Consider the following 23,577-nt stretch of genomic DNA (forward strand, 5'->3'; position numbering starts at 1 on the left):
ACTGCTCGTGTCTCGACTCTGTGATCGTCTGCTCGTGTCTCGACTCTGTGATCGTCTGCTCGTGTCTCGACTCTGTGATCGTCTGCTCGTGTCTCGACTCTGTGATCGTCTGCTCGTGTCTCGACTCTGTGATCGTCTGCTCGTGTCTCGACTCTGTGATCGTCTGCTCGTGTCTCGACTCTGTGATCGACTGCTCGTGTCTTGACTCTGACATCGACTGCTCGTATCACGACTCTGTGATCGTCTGCTCGTGTCTCGACTCTGACATCGACTGCTCGTGTCTCGACTCTGTGATCGTCTGCTCGTGTCTCGACTCTGTGATCGTCTGCTCGTGTCTCGACTCTGTGATCGTCTGCTCGTGTCTCGACTCTGTGATCGTCTGCTCGTGTCTCGACTCTGTGATCGTCTGCTCGTGTCTCGACTCTGTGATCGACTGCTCGTGTCTTGACTCTGACATCGACTGCTCGTATCACGACTCTGTGATCGTCTGCTCGTGTCTCGACTCTGACATCGACTGCTCGTGTCTCGACTCTGTGATCGTCTGCTCGTGTCTCGACTCTGTGATCGTCTGCTCGTGTCTTGACTCTGACATCGACTGCTCGTATCACGACTCTGTGATCGTCTGCTCGTGTCTCGACTCTGTGATCGTCTGCTCGTGTCTCAACTCTGTGATCGTCTGCTCGTGTCTCGACTCTGTGATCGACTGCTCGTGTCTCGACTCTGTGATCGTCTGCTCGTCCTGAATATATTCAACTAAACTCTCGTCGTTTCCACTCGACCTTGAATCCACGTCGATGTTGCGTCATCATCTCGTCAGACATCATCAATCGAGCCAAAGATCGACTTTAAAACTAAAAATGTTGATTTACTTCTTCTAAAGTCACCTTTAGTGGTGTGTTGCTGTGTGTGTGTCGTCTACCTCTGTGTAGCTGATTGTGTGTTTGTACATTTGTGCGCTTGCTTTTCTGATTGTGTGCAGCATACAACTGTATTTGTGTATTTGCTGCTCTTTAACTGTGTCTCTGCATGTGTGTGTGTGTGTAGTTTTTATCATTTGTACTGACAAAATGAAGTGTGTGTGTGTGTGTGTGTGTCTGTGTGTGTTGTTGTTAGATAGCGTGTCACTGTGCGCCTCCTCTTCTCATTAGTGTGTGTTTGTGTGTCTCACTAGTTCTCATCACAGTACTAGGTCAAACTAGGACAGTTGAGACACAAACTCACACACACTCTCTCTCTCACTTACACACACACACACACACTCTCTCTCTCTCACTTACACACACACACACTCTCTCTCTCTCACTTACACACACACACACTCTCTCTCTCACTTACACACACACACACACACTCTCTCTCTCACTTACACACACACACACTCTCTCACTTACACACACACACACTCTCTCTCTCTCACTTACACACACACACACACACTCTCTCTCTCTCACTTACACACACACACACTCTCTCTCTCTCACTTACACACACACACACACACTCTCTCTCTCACTTACACACACACACACTCTCTCACTTACACACACACACACTCTCTCTCTCTCACTTACACACACACACACTCTCTCTCACTTACACACACACACACACACTCTCTCTCTCTCACTTACACACACACACACTCTCTCTCTCTCACTTACACACACACACACTCTCTCTCTCTCACTTACACACACACACACACACTCTCTCTCTCACTTACACACACACACACTCTCTCACTTACACACACACACACTCTCTCTCTCTCACTTACACACACACACACACACTCTCTCTCTCTCACTTACACACACACACACTCTCTCTCTCTCACTTACACACACACACACACACACTCTCTCTCTCACTTACACACACACACACTCTCTCTCTCTCACTTACACACACACACACACACTCTCTCTCTCTCACTTACACACACACACACACACTCTCTCTCTCTCACTTACACACACACACACACACTCTCTCTCTCTCACTTACACACACACACACACACACTCTCTCTCTCACTTACACACACACACACACACTCTCTCTCTCTCACTTACACACACACACACTCTCTCTCTCTCACTTACACACACACACACACACACTCTCTCTCTCACTTACACACACACACACTCTCTCACTTACACACACACACACTCTCTCTCTCTCACTTACACACACACACACTCTCTCTCACTTACACACACACACACTCTCTCTCTCACACTTACACACACACACACTCTCTCTCTCTCACTTACACACACACACTCTCTCTCTCACTTACACACACACACACACACACTCTCTCTCACTTACACACACACACACACACTCTCTCTCTCACTTACACACACACACACACACTCTCTCTCTCACTTACACACACACACACACACTCTCTCTCTCACTTACACACACACACACTCTCTCACTTACACACACACACACTCTCTCTCTCTCACTTACACACACACACACTCTCTCTCACTTACACACACACACACTCTCTCTCTCACACTTACACACACACACACTCTCTCTCTCTCACTTACACACACACACACTCTCTCTCTCTCACTTACACACACACACACACACTCTCTCTCTCACTTACACACACACACACTCTCTCACTTACACACACACACTCTCTCTCTCTCACTTACACACACACACACTCTCTCTCACTTACACACACACACACTCTCTCTCTCTCACTTACACACACACACACTCTCTCTCTCTCACTTACACACACACACACTCTCTCTCTCTCACTTACACACACACACACACACTCTCTCTCTCTCACTTACACACACACACACTCTCTCTCTCTCACTTACACACACACACACACACTCTCTCTCACTTACACACACACACACACTCTCTCACTTACACACACACACTCTCTCTCTCTCACTTACACACACACACACACACTCTCTCTCTCTCACTTACACACACACACTCTCTCTCTCTCACCCACACACACACGCAATCTCACACACACACTTACACACACACCCATGAACACGCTCTCTCTCTCACTCACACACACAAACACACACACACACATAAACACACACTCTCTCTCTCACACTTACACACACACATGAACACGCTCTCTCTTACACACACTCAATTACACAAACTCACTTAAACACACACTTGCACTCATAAAAACACACACAAACACACACACCCTCACTCTTAAACACACACACACCCTCTCTCACACTTACACACACACAAACTCTCTCACACATAAACACACACAAACACACTCATAAACACACACGCAGATATACACAGTCTCCACCAGGGGGCGCACTACACCATCACCGTGAGTCAAAGACAGTCACGTGACGTTCGAGCCCTGCAGGATGTCTCTACCTCCCTCTAGTGGCGAGTCACGGTAACCACACGAGTGTCTCTAATCCCTGGTGTGTGTCTGGCAGGCATTCTGTTCTCCACGCTGGTGTTCGGTCCTGCCTGCGGCTTCATCCTCGGCTCCATGTGCACCAAAGTCTACGTGGACGCCGTCTTCATCGACACCAGTGAGTTGTGTGTCTGTCGCCGTGACGACGCCGCTGACCGCCGTGTGCCCCCCAGGTACCCTGGACATCACCCCTGACGACCCTCGCTGGATCGGGGCGTGGTGGGGCGGCTTCCTCCTCTGTGGTGCCTTACTTTTCGTGTCGGCCATCTTCATGTTCGGCTTCCCGCAGGTCCTGGACGAGCAGGACGGTGGAGGGGAGAGCGAGCAGGCCATGCTGCCCCCCTCCATCAGCCCGGACTACCCCGGGTCCAGACCCGTGTACGGCTTCGACGTCAACAGCGGCCTGTCGGTGTGCGAGCACCTGCGAGGTGAGGGGGGCGGGGCTTAGCCGTGTGCCTGTCAATCATCTGCTGCACTGACCTGTGTGTGGGCGGAGCCAGTGATCCCGCGGGTCACTCGCCACCTCCTGTCCAACCCGGTCTTCAGCTGCATCACGCTGGCCGCCTGCATGGAGATCGCTGTGGTCGCCGGGTTCGCCGCCTTCCTGGGGAAGTACCTGGAGCAGCAGTTCAACCTCACCACCTCCTCGGCCAATCAGCTGCTGGGTAGGCACCGTGTGACCCCCTCCTTTACAGTGGCGGAACCTAGTGGACGGTTAGAGGCACAACTCTGAGAAGAAACCTGGAGCACAACCAGACTCAGGGTTGACGGGGGGGTGGACGGATGGAGAGAAGAGCGAGGGAGGATAGAGTGAGAGAAGAGGAAAGTTGTGAACTAGTTCAAAGTTTACCAGTTTTAAAGTAAACTAGTTCAAGGTTTACCAGTTTTAAAATTAACTAGTTCAAAGTTCACCAGTTCTGAAATGAACTAGTTCAAAGTTTACCAGTTTTAAAATGAACTAGTTCAAAGTTTACCAGTTTTAAAATTAACTAGTTCAAAGTTCACCAGTTCTGAAATGAACTAGTTCAAAGTTCACCAGTTTTAAAATGAACTAGTTCAAAGTTTACCAGTTTTAAAGTAAACTAGTTCAAAGTTTACCAGTTTTAAAATTAACTAGTTCAAAGTTTATCAGTTTTAAAATTAACTAGTTCAAAGTTTACCTATTTTAAAATTAACTAGTTCAAAGTTCACCAGTTTTAAAATAAACTAGTTCAAAGTTTACCAGTTTTAAAATGAACTAGTTCAAAGTTTACCAGTTTTAAAATTAACTACTTCAAAGTTTACCAGTTTTAAAATGAACTAGTTCAAGGTTTACCAGTTTTTAAATGAACTAGTTCAAAGTTCACCAATTCTGAAATTAACTAGTTCAAAGTTCACCAGTTTTAAAATTAACTAGTTCAAATTTACCAGTTTTAAAATGAACTAGTTCAAAGTTTACCAGTTTTAAAATGAACTAATTCAAAGTTTACCAGTTTTAAAATTAACTAGTTCAAAGTTTACCAGTTTTAAAATTAACTAGTTCAAAGTTTACCAGTTTTAAAATGAACTAGTTCAAAGTTTACCAGTTTTAAAGTAAACTAGTTCAAAGTTTACCAGTTTTAAAATGAACTAGTACAAAGTTTACCAGTTTTAAAATAAACTAGTTCAAAGTTTACCAGTTTTAAAATAAACTAGTTCAAAGTTTACCAGTTTTAAAATGAACTAGTTCAAAGTTTACCAGTTTTAAAATAAACTAGTTCAAAGTTTACCAGTTTTAAAATAAACTAGTTCAAAGTTTACCAGTTTTAAAATGAACTAGTTCAAAGTTTACCAGTTTTAAAGTAAACTAGTTCAAAGTTTACCAGTTTTAAAATGAACTAGTACAAAGTTTACCAGTTTTAAAATAAACTAGTTCAAAGTTTACCAGTTTTAAAATAAACTAGTTCAAAGTTTACCAGTTTTAAAATGAACTAGTTCAAAGTTTACCAGTTTTAAAATTAACTAGTTCAAAGTTTACCAGTTTTAAAATTAACTACTTCAAAGTTTACCAGTTTTAAAATGAACTAGTTCAAGGTTTACCAGTTTTTAAATGAACTAGTTCAAAGTTCACCAATTCTGAAATTAACTAGTTCAAAGTTCACCAGTTTTAAAATTAACTAGTTCAAATTTACCAGTTTTAAAATGAACTAGTTCAAAGTTTACCAGTTTTAAAATGAACTAATTCAAAGTTTACCAGTTTTAAAATTAACTAGTTCAAAGTTTACCAGTTTTAAAATTAACTAGTTCAAAGTTTACCAGTTTTAAAATGAACTAGTTCAAAGTTTACCAGTTTTAAAGTAAACTAGTTCAAAGTTTACCAGTTTTAAAATAAACTAGTTCAAAGTTTACCAGTTTTAAAATGAACTAGTTCAAAGTTTACCAGTTTTAAAATAAACTAGTTCAAAGTTTACCAGTTTTAAAATAAACTAGTTCAAAGTTTACCAGTTTTAAAATGAACTAGTTCAAAGTTTACCAGTTTTAAAGTAAACTAGTTCAAAGTTTACCAGTTTTAAAATGAACTAGTACAAAGTTTACCAGTTTTAAAATAAACTAGTTCAAAGTTTACCAGTTTTAAAATAAACTAGTTCAAAGTTTACCAGTTTTAAAATGAACTAGTTCAAAGTTTACCAGTTTTAAAATTAACTAGTTCAAAGTTTACCAGTTTTAAAATTAACTAGTTCAAAGTTCACCAGTTTTAAAATAAACTAGTTCAAAGTTTACCAGTTTTAAAATAAACTAGTTCAAAGTTTACCAGTTTTAAAATGAACTAGTTCAAAGTTTACCAGTTTTAAAATGAACTAGTACAAAGTTTACCAGTTTTAAAATGAACTAGTTCAAAGTTTACCAGTTTTAAAATAAACTAGTTCAAAGTTTACCAGTTTTAAAATAAACTAGTTCAAAGTTTACCAGTTTTAAAATTAACTAGTTCAAAGTTTACCAGTTTTAAAATGAACTAGTTCAAAGTTTACCAGTTTTAAAATGAACTAGTACAAAGTTTACCAGTTTTAAAATGAACTAGTTCAAAGTTTACCAGTTTTAAAATAAACTAGTTCAAAGTTTACCAGTTTTAAAATAAACTAGTTCAAAGTTTACCAGTTTTAAAATTAACTAGTTCAAAGTTTACCAGTTTTAAAATTAACTAGTTCAAAGTTCACCAGTTTTAAAATAAACTAGTTCAAAGTTTACCAGTTTTAAAATAAACTAGTTCAAAGTTTACCAGTTTTAAAATGAACTAGTTCAAAGTTTACCAGTTTTAAAATGAACTAGTACAAAGTTTACCAGTTTTAAAATGAACTAGTTCAAAGTTTACCAGTTTTAAAATAAACTAGTTCAAAGTTTACCAGTTTTAAAATAAACTAGTTCAAAGTTTACCAGTTTTAAAATGAACTAGTTCAAAGTTTACCAGTTTTAAAATAAACTAGTTCAAAGTTTACCAGTTTTAAAATGAACTAGTACAAAGTTTACCAGTTTTAAAATGAACTAGTTCAAAGTTTACCAGTTTTAAAATAAACTAGTTCAAAGTTTACCAGTTTTAAAATAAACTAGTTCAAAGTTTACCAGTTTTAAAATTAACTAGTTCAAAGTTTACCAGTTTTAAAATTAACTAGTTCAAAGTTCACCAGTTTTAAAATAAACTAGTTCAAAGTTTACCAGTTTTAAAATAAACTAGTTCAAAGTTTACCAGTTTTAAAATGAACTAGTTCAAAGTTTACCAGTTTTAAAATGAACTAGTACAAAGTTTACCAGTTTTAAAATGAACTAGTTCAAAGTTTACCAGTTTTAAAATAAACTAGTTCAAAGTTTACCAGTTTTAAAATAAACTAGTTCAAAGTTTACCAGTTTTAAAATGAACTAGTTCAAAGTTTACCAGTTTTAAAATGAAATAGTTCAAAGTTTACCAGTTTTAAAGTAAACTAGTTCAAAGTTTACCAGTTTTAAAATGAACTAGTACAAAGTTTACCAGTTTTAAAATGAACTACTTCAAAGTTTACCAGTTTTAAAATAAACTAGTTCAAAGTTTACCAGTTTTAAAATAAACTAGTTCAAAGTTTACCAGTTTTAAAATTAACTAGTTCAAAGTTTACCAGTTTTAAAATTAACTAGTTCAAAGTTCACCAGTTTTAAAATAAACTAGTTCAAAGTTTACCAGTTTTAAAATAAACTAGTTCAAAGTTTACCAGTTTTAAAATGAACTAGTTCAAAGTTTACCAGTTTTAAAATGAACTAGTACAAAGTTTACCAGTTTTAAAATGAACTAGTTCAAAGTTTACCAGTTTTAAAATAAACTAGTTCAAAGTTTACCAGTTTTAAAATAAACTAGTTCAAAGTTTACCAGTTTTAAAATGAACTAGTTCAAAGTTTACCAGTTTTAAAATGAACTAGTTCAAAGTTTACCAGTTTTAAAATGAACTAGTACAAAGTTTACCAGTTTTAAAATGAACTAGTTCAAAGTTTACCAGTTTTAAAATAAACTAGTTCAAAGTTTACCAGTTTTAAAATAAACTAGTTCAAAGTTTACCAGTTTTAAAATAAACTAGTTCAAAGTTTACCAGTTTTAAAATGAACTAGTTCAAAGTTTACCAGTTTTAAAGTAAACTAGTTCAAAGTTTACCAGTTTTAAAATGAACTAGTACAAAGTTTACCAGTTTTAAAATGAACTAGTTCAAAGTTTACCAGTTTTAAAATAAACTAGTTCAAAGTTTACCAGTTTTAAAATGAACTAGTTCAAAGTTTACCAGTTTTAAAATTAACTAGTTCAAAGTTCACCAGTTTTAAAATAAACTAGTTCAAAGTTTACCAGTTTTAAAATAAACTAGTTCAAAGTTTACCAGTTTTAAAATGAACTAGTTCAAAGTTTACCAGTTTTAAAGTAAACTAGTTCAAAGTTTACCAGTTTTAAAATGAACTAGTACAAAGTTTACCAGTTTTAAAATGAACTAGTTCAAAGTTTACCAGTTTTAAAATAAACTAGTTCAAAGTTTACCAGTTTTAAAATTAACTAGTTCAAAGTTTACCAGTTTTAAAATTAACTAGTTCAAAACTCACAAGTTCTGAAATTAACTAGTTCAAAGTTCACCAGTTCTGAAATTAACTAGTTCAAAGTTTACCAGTTTTAAAATTAACTAGTTCAAGGTTTACCAGTTTTAAAGTAAACTAGTTCAAAGTTTACCAGTTTTAAAATGAACTAGTACAAAGTTTACCAGTTTTAAAATTAACTAGTTCAAAGTTTACCAGTTTTAAAATTAACTAGTTCAAAGTTCACCAGTTTTAAAATAAACTAGTTCAAAGTTTACCAGTTTTAAAATAAACTAGTTCAAAGTTTACCAGTTTTAAAATGAACTAGTTCAAAGTTTACCAGTTTTAAAGTAAACTAGTACAAAGTTTACCAGTTTTAAAATGAACTAGTACAAAGTTTACCAGTTTTAAAATAAACTAGTTCAAAGTTTACCAGTTTTAAAATTAACTAGTTCAAAGTTTACCAGTTTTAAAATTAACTAGTTCAAAACTCACAAGTTCTGAAATTAACTAGTTCAAAGTTCACCAGTTCTGAAATTAACTAGTTCAAAGTTTACCAGTTTTAAAATTAACTAGTTCAAGGTTTACCAGTTTTAAAGTAAACTAGTTCAAAGTTTACCAGTTTTAAAATGAACTAGTACAAAGTTTACCAGTTTTAAAATTAACTAGTTCAAAGTTTACCAGTTTTAAAATTAACTAGTTCAAAGTTCACCAGTTTTAAAATAAACTAGTTCAAAGTTTACCAGTTTTAAAATAAACTAGTTCAAAGTTTACCAGTTTTAAAATGAACTAGTTCAAAGTTTACCAGTTTTAAAGTAAACTAGTTCAAAGTTTACCAGTTTTAAAATGAACTAGTACAAAGTTTACCAGTTTTAAAATAAACTAGTTCAAAACTCACAAGTTCTGAAATTAACTAGTTCAAAGTTCACCAGTTCTGAAATGAACTAGTAGTGTGTATCCTCAGTGTTGTGTTGATGTGCACACAGGTGTGTAGCTGTTGTTGTGTGTCCAGGTCTGACCGCCATCCCGTGTGCGTGTCTGGGGATCTTCCTCGGAGGTTTGCTGGTCAAGAAGCTCAACCTCTCAGCTCTCGGCGCCGTTCGTATGGCTGTCGTCGTGAACCTGGTGTCGACGGCGTGTTACGTTTCCTTCCTGTTCCTGGGCTGTGACACCGGGCCGGTCGCCGGGGTAACCGTGTCCTACACCAACGAGTGAGTCCGTGATGTTAACCTTTTGTCTCCGGGTCAAAGGTCAACGACCTCCACCACTGATTATGTGTTTATGTACACATATCATCTACACATATATACTTGTTACTACACTATCACAACACCAGAGTCAAGTACTGGACAATACTACACATATATACTTGTTACTACACTATCACAACACCAGAGTCAAGTACTGGACAATACTACACACATATACTTGTTACTACACTATCACAACACCAGAGTCAAGTACTGGACAATACTACACATATATATACTTGTTACTACACTATCACAACACCAGAGTCAAGTACTGGACAATACTACACATATATACTTGTTACTACACTATCACAACACCAGAGTCAAGTACTGGACAATACTACACATATATACTTGTTACTGTACTATCACAACACCAGAGTCAAGTACTGGACAATACTACACATATATCCTTGTTACTACACTTTCACAACACCAGAGTCAAGTACTGGACAATACTACACATATATACTTGTTACTACACTATCACAACACCAGAGTCAAGTACTGGACAATACTACACATATATACTTGTTACTACACTTTCACAACACCAGAGTCAAGTACTGGACAATACTACACCTATATACTTGTTAATCCTTGTTACTACACTTTCACAACACCAGAGTCAAGTACTGGACAATACTACACATATATACTTGTTACTACACTATCACAACACCAGAGACAAGTACTGGACAATACTACACATATATACTTGTTACTACACTATCACAACACCAGAGTCAAGTACTGGACAATACTACACCTATATACTTGTTAATCCTTGTTACTACACTTTCACAACACCAGAGTCAAGTACTGGACAATACTACACATAAATACTTGTTACTACACTATCACAACACCAGAGTCAAGTACTGGACAATACTACACATAAATACTTGTTACTACACTATCACAACACCAGAGTCAAGTACTGGACAATACTACACATATATACTTGTTACTACACATATATACTTGTTACTACACTATCACTGTATATCTTTGAATCGTGACATAAACTCTTGATTCTATTTTTCTTCTCATTGTGTTTGTAATAAAAAAATCATTTAAAGTAGTTTGGTGTAAAGTGTTCCTTCAGTATCTAACCTCTGGCTCTGGTGCGTCCTCAGGACCCTCCGGTCGTGGCAGCGGCCCGAGTCTCCCTGCATCAACAACTGTAACTGCTACACGGCGTCCGTCAGTCCCGTCTGCGGGTCCAACGGCGTCACTTACCTCTCGGCCTGCTTCGCCGGCTGCACCAAACCAGTGAGTCCAGCGCCCCTGACCCTTGACCCCTCTCTCTCCTGACCCTTGACCCCTCTCTCTCCAGAACCTGACCAGCTGCACGTGTGTGTCCGCCAACACGGACGAGGCCGTGGCTCTGCCCGGCAAGTGTCCCAGTCCAGGCTGTCAACAGGCCTTCCTCACCTTCCTGTCCGTCATCTGTGTCTGCAGCATGATCGGAGCCATGGCCCAGACGCCGTCCGTCATCATCCTCATCAGGTCGCAGAGAAGTTCTTCGTCGTCACGTTATTACACTGGTTATACACTGTTATTACACTGTTGTTACACGGTTGTCACACCGTTATTACACTTTTGTTACACTGTTATTACATGTTATTACACTATTGTTACACGGTTGTCACACCGTTATTACACTTTTGTTACACTGTTATTACACTATTGTTACACAGTTGTTACACCGCTATTACACTTTTGTTACACTGTTATTACATGTTATTACACTATTGTTACACGGTTGTTACACCGCTATTACACTTTTGTTACACTGTTATTACATGTTATTACACTATTGTTACACGGTTGTTACACCGCTATTACACTTTTGTTACACTGTTATTACATGTTATTACACTATTGTTACACGGTTGTTACACCGCTATTACACTTTTGTTACACTTTAATTACATGTTATTACACTATTGTTACACGGTTGTTACACCGTTATTACACTTTTGTTACACTGTTATTACATGTTATTACACTATTGTTACACGTTGTTACACCGTTAATACACCGTTATTGCACCGTTGTTACACTGTAGTTACACCGTTATTACACTGTTGTTACACTGTTGTAACACTGTTGTAACACTGTTGTTACACTGCTGTAAAACTGTTGTAACACTGTTGTTAAACTGTTGTTACACTGCTGTAACACTGTTGTTACACTGTTGTTAAACTGTTGTTACACTGTTATTACACTGTTGTTACACTGTTGTAACACTGTTGTTACACTGTTGTTACACTGCTGTAAAACTGTTGTAACACTGTTGTTAAACTGTTACACTGCTGTAACACTGTTGTTACACTGTTGTTAAACTGTTGTTACACTGTTATTACACTGTTGTTACACTGTTGTAACACTGTTGTTAAACTGTTGTAACACCGTTGTAACACTGTTGTTACACTGTTGTTACACTGCTGTAAAACCGTTGTAACACTGTTGTTAAACTGTTGTTACACTGTTGTTACACTGTTGTTACACTGCTGTAACACTGTTGTTACACTGCTGTAACACTGTTGTTAAACTGTTGTAACACCGTTGTAACACTGTTGTTACACTGCTGTAACACTGTTGTTACACTGTTGTTACACTGTTGTTACACTGCTGTAAAACCGTTGTAACACTGTTGTTAAACTGTTGTTACACTGCTGTAACACTGTTGTTAAACTGTTGTTACACTGTTATTACACTGTTGTAACACTGTTGTTACACTGTTGTAAAATTGTTGTTATTCCTTTGAACATTTCAATCACTTCTTCATTTGTTCTTCAATAGATATTCATATTTATCTGTACAAATGTTTACAAAATACAAGATCAAAAGTACAAAAGTACAAAAGTACAAAAGTACAAAAATACAAAAGTACAAAAATACAAATGTCAAAAATAAAACAAGATTAAAAGACTTCAGATCTAGATTTAGAGTTTAATATTCTTATACCAATCATTTAAAAATTCATTCATTTAATTCTATTTTTATTTCATGAGCTTCTACGTCGTCACATGATCGTATGATTGTTTGATCAGTAGCTCTGACTCTGTTGATAATGTCTGGAGACTCATTATAGCAACATTTAAAAAAATATTAAAATTATGATATCAAACTGTGTGTAAATGTATTCACAGGAAAATATTAAATATTCAATTCAATTATTTGCGCGAGTCAGAGGGTTGTATCGACCAGAAACCTCGAGCTCAATGAAGGTGAGGTGAGATCCGGGCGCGGCTCCTCAAAGCTTCAGATCCCGGACCACCTGCACCGTCGGGGGGGTGGAGCGCGATGACAGAAACAGATAAAATGTAATGGTTTCAACAACATTTGAATAAAAAATAAATCCTTTCAAATCTACAAATAATACAATATTCCGATGTCGCTGATTCACTAACTCTCACTCCCTCTCATTGAACTCATCCCTGCAGCCGCCTGCGTTTGACACCATTTCTAAAACTTCTTTTGTCTCCAGAACCGTGAGTCCAGAACTCAAGTCGTACGCCCTTGGAGTTCTGTTCCTGCTGCTGAGGCTGATCGGTGAGTAGCTGATCCTCATCCTCCAGTGTTTCATGGGAATATATATATATAATATATATATTATATTCTATTTATAATGATTATAATATTTATAATATTTATAATAATATTGAGTTGCTTTGAGCCTCAAATCATTAATAATGTGTTGAATTGTTTTTTATATTTGAATATTTAAAAATATAATTTAATGGATTTTTATACACAGTTTAAAATTAATAATAAAGATAAAGACAATAATTAATTATGTATTTTTTGAAGTTTTCTTTTAACTTCACGATCAAGACGTTAAATCAAGACGTTAAATCAAGACGTTAAAATCAAGGCGTTAAATCAAGACGTTAAATCAAGACGTTAAATCAAGACGTTAAATCAAGACGTTAAAATCAAGGCGTTAAATCAAGACGTTAAATCAAGATGTTAAATCAAGATGTTAAATCAAGACGTTAAAATCAAGGAGTTAAATCAAGACGTTGAATCAAGACGTTGAATCAAGACGTTAAATCAAGATGTTAAATCAAGACGTTAAATCAAGACGTTAAATCAAGACGTTAAATCAAGACGTTGAATCAAGACGTTAAATCAAGACGTTGAATCAAGACGTTAAAATCAAGGCGTTAAATCAAGACGTTAAATCAAGACGTTAAATCAAGACGTTAAATCAAGACGTTAAATCAAGACGTTAAAATCAAGGCGTTAAATCAAGACGTTAAATCAAGACGTTAAATCAAGACGTTAAAATCAAGGCGTTAAATCAAGACGTTAAATCAAGACGTTAAATCAAGACGTTAAATCAAGACGTTAAATCAAGACGTTAAAATCAAGGCGTTAAATCAAGACGTTAAATCAAGACGTTAAATCAAGACGTTAAATCAAGGCGTTAAATCAAGGCGTTAAATCAAGACGTTAAATCAAGACGTTAAATCAAGACGTTAAATCAAGACGTTAAAATCAAGGCGTTAAATCAAGACGTTAAATCAAGGCGTTAAATCAAGACGTTAAATCAAGGCGTTAAATCAAGACGTTAAATCAAGGCGTTAAATCAAGACGTTAAATCAAGACGTTAAATCAAGACGTTGAATCAAGACGTTAAATCAAGACGTTAAAATTAAGACGTTAAAATCAAGAGACGTTAAATCAAGACGTTAAATCAAGAGACGTTAAAATCATGACGTTAAAATCAAGACGGTAAATCAAGACGTTAAATCAAGAGACGTTAAAATCATGACGTTAAAATCAAGACGGTAAATCAAGACGTTGAATCAAGACGTTAAATCAAGATGTTAAATCAAGACGTTAAATCAAGACGTTAAATCAAGACGTTAAATCAAGACGTTAAATCAAGACGTTGAATCAAGACGTTAAATCAAGACGTTAAAATCAAGGCGTTAAATCAATACGTTAAATCAAGACGTTAAATCAAGACGTTAAATCAAGACGTTAAATCAAGACGTTAAATCAAGACGTTAAATCAAGACGTTGAATCAAGACGTTGAATCAAGACGTTGAATCAAGGCGTTAAATCAAGACGTTAAATCAAGATGTTAAATCAAGATGTTAAATCAAGACGTTAAATTCAAGGAGTTAAATCAAGACGTTGAATCAAGACGTTAAATCAAGACGTTAAAATTAAGACGTTAAAATCAAGAGACGTTAAATCAAGACGTTAAATCAAGAGACGTTAAAATCATGACGTTAAAATCAAGACGGTAAATCAAGACGGTAAATCAAGAAGTTAAATCAAGACGTTAAAATCAAGGCGTTAAATCAAGACGTTAAATCAAGACGTTAAAATCAAGGCGTTAAATCAAGGCGTTAAATCAAGGCGTTAAATCAAGACGGTAAATCAAGACGTTAAATCAAGAAGTTAAATCAAGAGACGTTAAAATCAAGAGACGTTAAATCAAGACGAAAAAATCAAGACGTTAAATCAAGACGTTAAATCAAGACGTTAAATCAAGACGTAAAAATCAAGACGTAAAAATCAAGAGACATTAAATCAAGACGTTAAATCAAGACGTTAAATCAAGACGTTAAATCAAGACGTTAAATCAAGACGTTAAATCAAGACGTTAAATCAAGACGTTAAATCAAGACGTTAAATCAAGACGTTAAAATCAAGACGTTAATATCAAGAGACGTTAAATCAAGACGTTGAATCAAGACGTTAAATCAAGACGTTAAAATCAAGGCGTTAAATCAAGGCGTTAAATCAAGACGTTAAATCAAGACGTTAAATCAAGACGTTAAATCAAGACGTTAAATCAAGACATTGAATCAAGATGTTAAATCAAGACGTTAAAATCAAGAGACGTTAAATCAAGACGTTAAATCAAGACGTTAAATCAAGACGTTAAATCAAGACGTTAAATCAAGGCATTAAATCAAGGCGTTAAATCAAGACGGTAAATCAAGACGTTAAATCAAGAGACGTTAAAATCAAGAGACGTTAAATCAAGACGAAAAAATCAAGACGTTAAAATCAAGACGTTAAATCAAGACGTTAAATCAAGACGTAAAAATCAAGACGTTGATTCAAGACGTTAAATCAAGACGTTGAATCAAGACGTTAAAATCAAGGCGTTAAATCAAGACATTAAATCAAGACGTTAAATCAAGACGTTAAATCAAGACGTTAAATCAAGACGTTAAATCAAGACGTTAAAATCAAGGCGTTAAATCAAGACGTTAAATCAAGACGTTAAATCAAGACGTTAAAATCAAGGCGTTAAATCAAGACGTTAAATCAAGACGTTAAATCAAGACGTTAAATCAAGACGTTAAATCAAGGCGTTAAATCAAGACGTTAAATCAAGGCGTTAAATCAAGACGTTAAATCAAGGCGTTAAATCAAGACGTTAAATCAAGACGTTAAATCAAGACGTTGAATCAAGACGTTAAAATCAAGAGACGTTAAATCAAGACGTTAAATCAAGAGACGTTAAAATCATGACGTTAAAATCAAGACGGTAAATCAAGACGTTAAATCAAGAGACGTTAAAATCATGACGTTAAAATCAAGACGGTATATCAAGACGTTGAATCAAGACGTTAAATCAAGATGTTAAATCAAGACGTTAAATCAAGACGTTAAATCAAGACGTTAAATCAAGACGTTAAATCAAGACGTTGAATCAAGACGTTAAATCAAGACGTTAAAATCAAGGCGTTAAATCAAGACGTTAAATCAAGACGTTAAATCAAGACGTTAAATCAAGACGTTAAATCAAGACGTTAAATCAAGACGTTGAATCAAGACGTTGAATCAAGGCGTTAAATCAAGACGTTAAATCAAGATGTTAAATCAAGATGTTAAATCAAGACGTTAAAATCAAGGAGTTAAATCAAGACGTTGAATCAAGACGTTAAATCAAGACGTTAAAATTAAGACGTTAAAATCAAGACGTTAAAATCAAGAGACGTTAAATCAAGACGTTAAATCAAGGCGTTAAATCAAGACGTTAAATCAAGACGTTAAAATCAAGGCGTTAAATCAAGGCGTTAAATCAAGACGGTAAATCAAGACGTTAAATCAAGAAGTTAAATCAAGAGACGTTAAAATCAAGAGACGTTAAATCAAGACGAAAAAATCAAGACGTTAAATCAAGACGTTAAATCAAGACGTTAAATCAAGACGTAAAAATCAAGACGTAAAAATCAAGACGTAAAAATCAAGAGACATTAAATCAAGACGTTAAATCAAGACGTTAAATCAAGACGTTAAATCAAGACGTTAAATCAAGACGTTAAATCAAGACGTTAAATCAAGACGTTAAATCAAGACGTTAAATCAAGACGTTAAAATCAAGACGTTAATATCAAGAGACGTTAAATCAAGACGTTGAATCAAGACGTTAAATCAAGACGTTAAAATCAAGACGTTAATATCAAGAGACGTTAAATCAAGACGTTGAATCAAGACGTTGAATCAAGACGTTAAATCAAGACGTTAAAATCAAGGCGTTAAATCAAGACGTTAAATCAAGACGTTAAATCAAGACGTTAAATCAAGACGTTAAATCAAGACATTGAATCAAGATGTTAAATCAAGACGTTAAAATCAAGAGACGTTAAATCAAGACGTTAAATCAAGACGTTAAATCAAGACGTTAAATCAAGACGTTAAATCAAGACGTTAAATCAAGACGTTAAATCAAGGCATTAAATCAAGGCGTTAAATCAAGACGGTAAATCAAGACGTTAAATCAAGAGACGTTAAAATCAAGAGACGTTAAATCAAGACGAAAAAATCAAGACGTTAAAATCAAGACGTTAAATCAAGACGTTAAATCAAGACGTAAAAATCAAGACGTTAAATCAAGACGTAAAAATCAAGACGTAAAAATCAAGACGTTGAATCAAGACGTTAAAATCAAGGCGTTAAATCAAGACGTTAAATCAAGACGTTAAATCAAGACGTTAAATCAAGACGTTAAATCAAGACGTTAAATCAAGACGTTAAATCAAGACGTTAAATCAAGACGTTAAATCAAGACGTTAAATCAAGACGTTAAAATCAAGGCGTTAAATCAAGACGTTAAATCAAGACGTTAAATCAAGACGTTAAAATCAAGGCGTTAAATCAAGACGTTAAATCAAGACGTTAAATCAAGACGTTAAATCAAGACGTTAAATCAAGGCGTTAAATCAAGACGTTAAATCAAGGCGTTAAATCAAGACGTTAAATCAAGGCGTTAAATCAAGACGTTAAATCAAGACGTTAAATCAAGACGTTGAATCAAGAGACGTTAAAATCATGACGTTAAAATCAAGACGGTAAATCAAGACGTTAAATCAAGAAGTTAAATCAAGACGTTAAAATCAAGGCGTTAAATCAAGACGTTAAATCAAGACGTTAAAATCAAGGCGTTAAATCAAGGCGTTAAATCAAGACGGTAAATCAAGACGTTAAATCAAGAAGTTAAATCAAGAGACGTTAAAATCAAGAGACGTTAAATCAAGACGAAAAAATCAAGACGTTAAATCAAGACGTTAAATCAAGACGTTAAATCAAGACGTTAAATCAAGACGTAAAAATCAAGACGTAAAAATCAAGAGACATTAAATCAAGACGTTAAATCAAGACGTTAAATCAAGACGTTAAATCAAGACGTTAAATCAAGACGTTAAATCAAGACGTTAAATCAAGACGTTAAATCAAGACGTTAAATCAAGACGTTAAATCAAGACGTTAAAATCAAGACGTTAATATCAAGAGACGTTAAATCAAGACGTTGAATCAAGACGTTAAATCAAGACGTTAAAATCAAGGCGTTAAATCAAGACGTTAAATCAAGACGTTAAATCAAGACGTTAAATCAAGACGTTAAATCAAGACGTTAAATCAAGACATTGAATCAAGATGTTAAATCAAGACGTTAAAATCAAGAGACGTTAAATCAAGACGTTAAATCAAGACGTTAAATCAAGGCATTAAATCAAGGCGTTAAATCAAGACGGTAAATCAAGACGTTAAATCAAGAGACGTTAAAATCAAGAGACGTTAAATCAAGACGAAAAAATCAAGACGTTAAAATCAAGACGTTAAATCAAGACGTTAAATCAAGACGTAAAAATCAAGACGTTAAATCAAGAGACGTTAAAATCAAGAGACGTTAAATCAAGACATTAAATCAAGACGTTAAATCAAGACGTTAAATCAAGACGTTAAAATCAAGACGTTAATATCAAGACGTTAATATCAAGAGACGTTAACATCAAGAAACGTTAAATCAAGACGTTAAATCAAGACGTTAAATCAAGACGTTAAATCAAGACGTTAATATCAAGACGTTAATATCAAGAGACGTTACATCAAGACGTTAAAATCAAGAAACGTTAAATCAAGACGTTAAATAAAGACGTTGAATCAAGACGTTAAAATCAAGACATTAAATAAGGATGTTAAATGAAGACGTTAAATAAAGACGTTAAATAAAGACGTTAAATCAAGACGTTAAATCAAGACATTAAATCAAGACGTTAAAATCAAGACATTAAATAAAGACGTTAAATAAAGACGTTAAATAAAGACGTTAAATAAAGATGGTAAATCAAGACTAACCCTCTCATGGCGTCCGTCAGGCTTCATCCCGCCGCCGCTCATCTTCGGGATGGGCATCGACTCCACCTGCCTGTTCTGGAGCTCGGTCTGCGGCGAGAAAGGCGCGTGTTTGCTCTACGACAACGTGAAGTACAGACACCTGTACGTCAGCATCGCCATCGCGCTCAAGACCTCGGCCTTCCTGCTGTACGCCACCACCTGGCAGTGTCTGCGCAAGAACTACCGCAAGTACATCAAGAACCACGAGGGCTACCTGACGCCCACCGAGCTCTTCTCCTCCAACGTCACCCTGGACAACCTGGGCCGCGAGCTAAGCCACAACCCGGCCAGCAGGACCAAGTTCATCTACAACCTGGAGGAGCCCGAGGCCGGCGACAACATGGAGTCCGTCTTGTAGCAGGTGACGTGAGAAGTGCACTTGGAGAGAGGTAACACTGTCGCCCCCTGCAGCCCGAGGGCGTCACTGCACCCGCGGGCGGCGACGCAACCGTCGGACGCGGCGACGACTCGAAGGATCGGATGTAAATGGCACACGGACCGACGATAGCAGCATGCTAACCCAAGTTATGCTAGCAAGTGCGAATGCTAACATGCTAACTATGAAGAACTTTACTATAAAATAGCATTTATTTAACGATGTCACACAACAACATAGTTATTACACTTTCAGTTGCAGATCAACAGATGTTTCCAGGTCGTCACGTCCAGGCGCTCCAGGATCTGATGTTTGCGAGGGAGTTAGCTAGAGTTAGCTACTGCTAATGCTAACCTCGAGGGTCACAGGTCAGAGGTCATCGGTGTCTGAGCACGTGCAGGAGAAAAAGCGATCGATTCACTTGAACTAAACGTTATAAAACTTACATTATGAAAGTCGATGAATCTTAAAACTTTACTTCTTTACGTCGTTTAATGAAAATGATTTGTTTGTTTTACAAATATAAGCTTTTTAATTTTTTAACAAAAACACATTTTCCTCCTGGATTTTAAAGTTATTTCTTTAAAAAAACTTATATATTCACATTAAAATCTGACAAATTATTGAACCTAAAAACACACAAGTACTCATCAAAACTTCAAACAATACCACGACGTACACGAGGACATTTTGAATAGTCTAGAAGCAAAAGCTCAAATTAATGTATTTTATTGATTCATTAACTAGTTATTTTTAAGCTGTAGAAGTTAAAACTAAAACTTTAATGGATCGTGTCCTGCACACGCTCAGATCACTTCTAGATCCACAGCGTCAAACAGGAAGTAGTTCTTGTAGCTTCACTGTTACGACATGTAGCATTAGCATCCGTGTGATTAGCGTCGTAGCGTCAGAGGCGTCACCGGCTTTAGCTCGCGGCTAACACGACATCCGCTCATCCTTCACGACGTGACCTGAGCTAGCTTCCCTGGTAGCTAGCGCCAGTCGCTGGTGTGTGACACAGAGTTGTGTAGCAACACAGAGTTGTGTAGCAAACACAGAGTTGTGTAGCAAACACAGAGTTGTGTAGCAACACAGAGTTGTGTAGCAACACAGAGTTGTGTAGCAAAACACAGAGTTGTGTAGCAAACACAGAGGTTTCCTGCACGAGGAACACGCGACTCTTTTGAACGAACGTTGTCACGACGATCATATCTCACACACGACAAAGATGGCGACACTCGACTCTCCAAGTGCATTTCCTTCCCGTCGCCCACGAGCGAAGGTCAGCATGTAGCCTAGACTTGTGTTTGTGTCGCGGCGAAGGTTCGTCTTTACTTGAAACTGTTCGCTGCTCGTCGTCGCTCGGATCGTCGTAGCAACAGAAGCTTTTCGTCATCTTTTGATCGCGACCTGAAATGATGTCATCGAACCTCTTTTATTTGCACATGAAGAGTCTTTTCTACGCCGAGAGGAAGCTGGAGAGTAGGGGGCGTGGCCTGCTCTGGCGTGGGCGTGGCCTGCTCTGGTGTGGGCGTGGTCAAGGTACATATTGGTGTCATCAGCGTATTGATTCAAATGTTGAAACTTGAATTTATTTATTACAATATTGATTCTTTTGAGCAGTAGAGTTTTATATCTTTATTCCAATCATTCAAATTTTTATTGTCTAAATTCAACATTTTTGAATTCTTGTTATTTTTAGTTCAATATCAATGTTGGTCTAATATTATCACCAGACTAAACCAACAGAGCTCAGAGCTACTGATCCTGTTATCTCGTTTGATGGAGTCGCTCTGTATCGTTTACTCTTGTCTGGTGAATCTATTACACAGCATTTTTATATTGAATTTAAAAGACAAACAATTAAAATTAATTTAAAAGATATATTTTTGAATGATTAGAGATAGAAGATCTAACTTAATTATATACTAATATTTCTAATTCATCTTTAAAATATTAAAAGTATTTAATTCAATTGATTCAAAAACATTTGAATAAACTGAATTGAATGATTTAATGAAAAACTAAAAATCATTTAAATAAACGACATTTGTTCAATGCTCTGATGACTCTGACGTTCACGACCTCTGACCTTGTTGTTCCACCGACGTGTTTAGACGCCAGTCGTTCCTCTGAGAAAACCATAGAAGAAGAATCTGTTTCCATCGGCAGCTGCTCTTCACGACACATCGGATAAAAAATGAATCCAAGTTTATCAAATAGCAAAAACACCAACTCAGAAAGAATTTTATTATCAATAACTACGATAACTAGCTTAACGACTTAAGATGATTATAATCAAAACATATATATCTTTTTACTTATCGAAGGTAGCGCCTCCTAGTGGCCTCTCCATTATAGTGCATGTTAGCTGCTCTACGACATGAAGCTCACTAGCATGTTATTTATCACATCGCACTCACGCGCAACGCGTTACTCTTATTGTTTTACCTCAGAACCGCCGTTGATGCTAACAGTTAGCCAACAACAGGAGAGGAAACGTAAAATAACCAAAGAGGAAGTGCTAAAGGAATGTAGTTCTGGACGACACAACGTGCAGGTTCCACTTCTTCCACCTGATTATTTAGTTTCTGAGCACGTCGCTTGGGTCTCCCAGCAATTCTTTAGCTTAGCTGCGGCTAGCAGCTGTTTTAGCTCTGGCTAGCAGCTATTTTAGTTAGTGCTACCAGCTGTTTTAGATTCAGCTAGCAGCTGTTTTAGCTCTGGCTAGCAGCTGTTTTTACTATGGCTAGCAGCTGCTTTAGTTACAGCTAGCAGCTGTTTTAGCTACAGCTAGCAGCTGTTTTAGCTACAGCTAGCAGCTGTTTTAGCCCCAGTTAGCAGCTGTTTTAGCTATGACTAGCATCTGTTTTAGTTGAAGCTGTTTTAGCTATAGCTAGCAGCTGTTTTAGCTCTGGCTAGCAGCTGTTTTAGCAACAGCTAGCAGCTGTTTTAGCAACGGCTAGCAGCTATTTTAGCTACGGCTAGCAGCTGTTTTAGCTCCGGCTAACAGCTGTTTTAGCTCAGGCTGGCAGCTGTTTTAGCTACGGCAAGCAGCTGTTTTAGCTACAGCTAGCAGCTGTTTTAGCTACGGCTAGCAGCTGTTTTAGCTTCAGCTAGCAGCTGTTTTAGCTCCGGCTAGCAGCTGTTTAAGTTACAGCTAGCAGCTGTTTTAGCTCCGGCTAGCATCTGTTTAAGTTACAGCTAGCAGCTGTTTTAGCTACGGCTAGCAGCTGTTTCTCTACCACGATAACAAACAATGTGTTTCATGACGTGTGTGACGAAGGATAAGGGACGTTAGCTCGATGCTATTAACTCGACGCGTGTCTTGTTAGCGTTAGCATCCCGCTGCTTGAGTCGACGTAGCTACAACGAAGCGCTAACATCTTCGCTAACATCCTGTGGAGAAGTGCGTCTCTGCAGGAAACCTCTGGAATAAAAAAATCTTTGCAACGTTACGAGAAAAACCTTTTGAAGCCACTTTTGATTTGCTCTGTTGCCTTTTTTTATTTTTATAATTCAAGTCGTTCGATTAGAGCTTTTGTGCTGTAAAGAAACATGATTGTACGTTTGTTGTAAATACATTAAATCTATTTTTCTTTGTAATTACACACCTGAACATTTTTGTGTGTGTCTACACTGTTGTGTGTTCTGATATTTGTGTGTGCGTTAGTTTACACGTTAGTGGGTTCTTTGTGTCTTTTTCACTGTTATTTGGATTTTTGTGTTTTTATCTTTTATGTCTTTGTGTCTCTCTACCTTTGTGTGTGTGTTTCTCTACATG

General features: G+C 36.7%; 1 protein-coding gene across 1 annotated transcript in view; it reads left to right on the forward strand.

Moving 5' to 3' along the window:
- Window positions 1-22,381, forward strand: part of LOC148076171 (solute carrier organic anion transporter family member 3A1-like) — a 36,506-nt gene extending 14,125 nt beyond the window's left edge. The window contains exons 3-10 of the mRNA XM_087793577.1: window positions 3,486-3,584; window positions 3,640-3,894; window positions 3,967-4,131; window positions 9,513-9,711; window positions 10,893-11,028; window positions 11,093-11,265; window positions 13,253-13,317; window positions 19,399-22,381. Coding sequence (XP_087649703.1) covers window positions 3,486-3,584; window positions 3,640-3,894; window positions 3,967-4,131; window positions 9,513-9,711; window positions 10,893-11,028; window positions 11,093-11,265; window positions 13,253-13,317; window positions 19,399-19,775 — 1,469 coding nt within the window. The 3' untranslated portion in view covers window positions 19,776-22,381. The remainder of the gene's footprint in view (window positions 1-3,485; window positions 3,585-3,639; window positions 3,895-3,966; window positions 4,132-9,512; window positions 9,712-10,892; window positions 11,029-11,092; window positions 11,266-13,252; window positions 13,318-19,398) is intronic.
- The last annotated feature ends 1,196 nt before the right edge of the window (window positions 22,382-23,577 follow it).

This window comes from Callionymus lyra, chromosome 6 (genome assembly GCF_982586985.1).
Source record: "Callionymus lyra chromosome 6, fCalLyr1.hap1.1, whole genome shotgun sequence".
Lineage (NCBI taxonomy): Eukaryota > Metazoa > Chordata > Actinopteri > Syngnathiformes > Callionymidae > Callionymus > Callionymus lyra.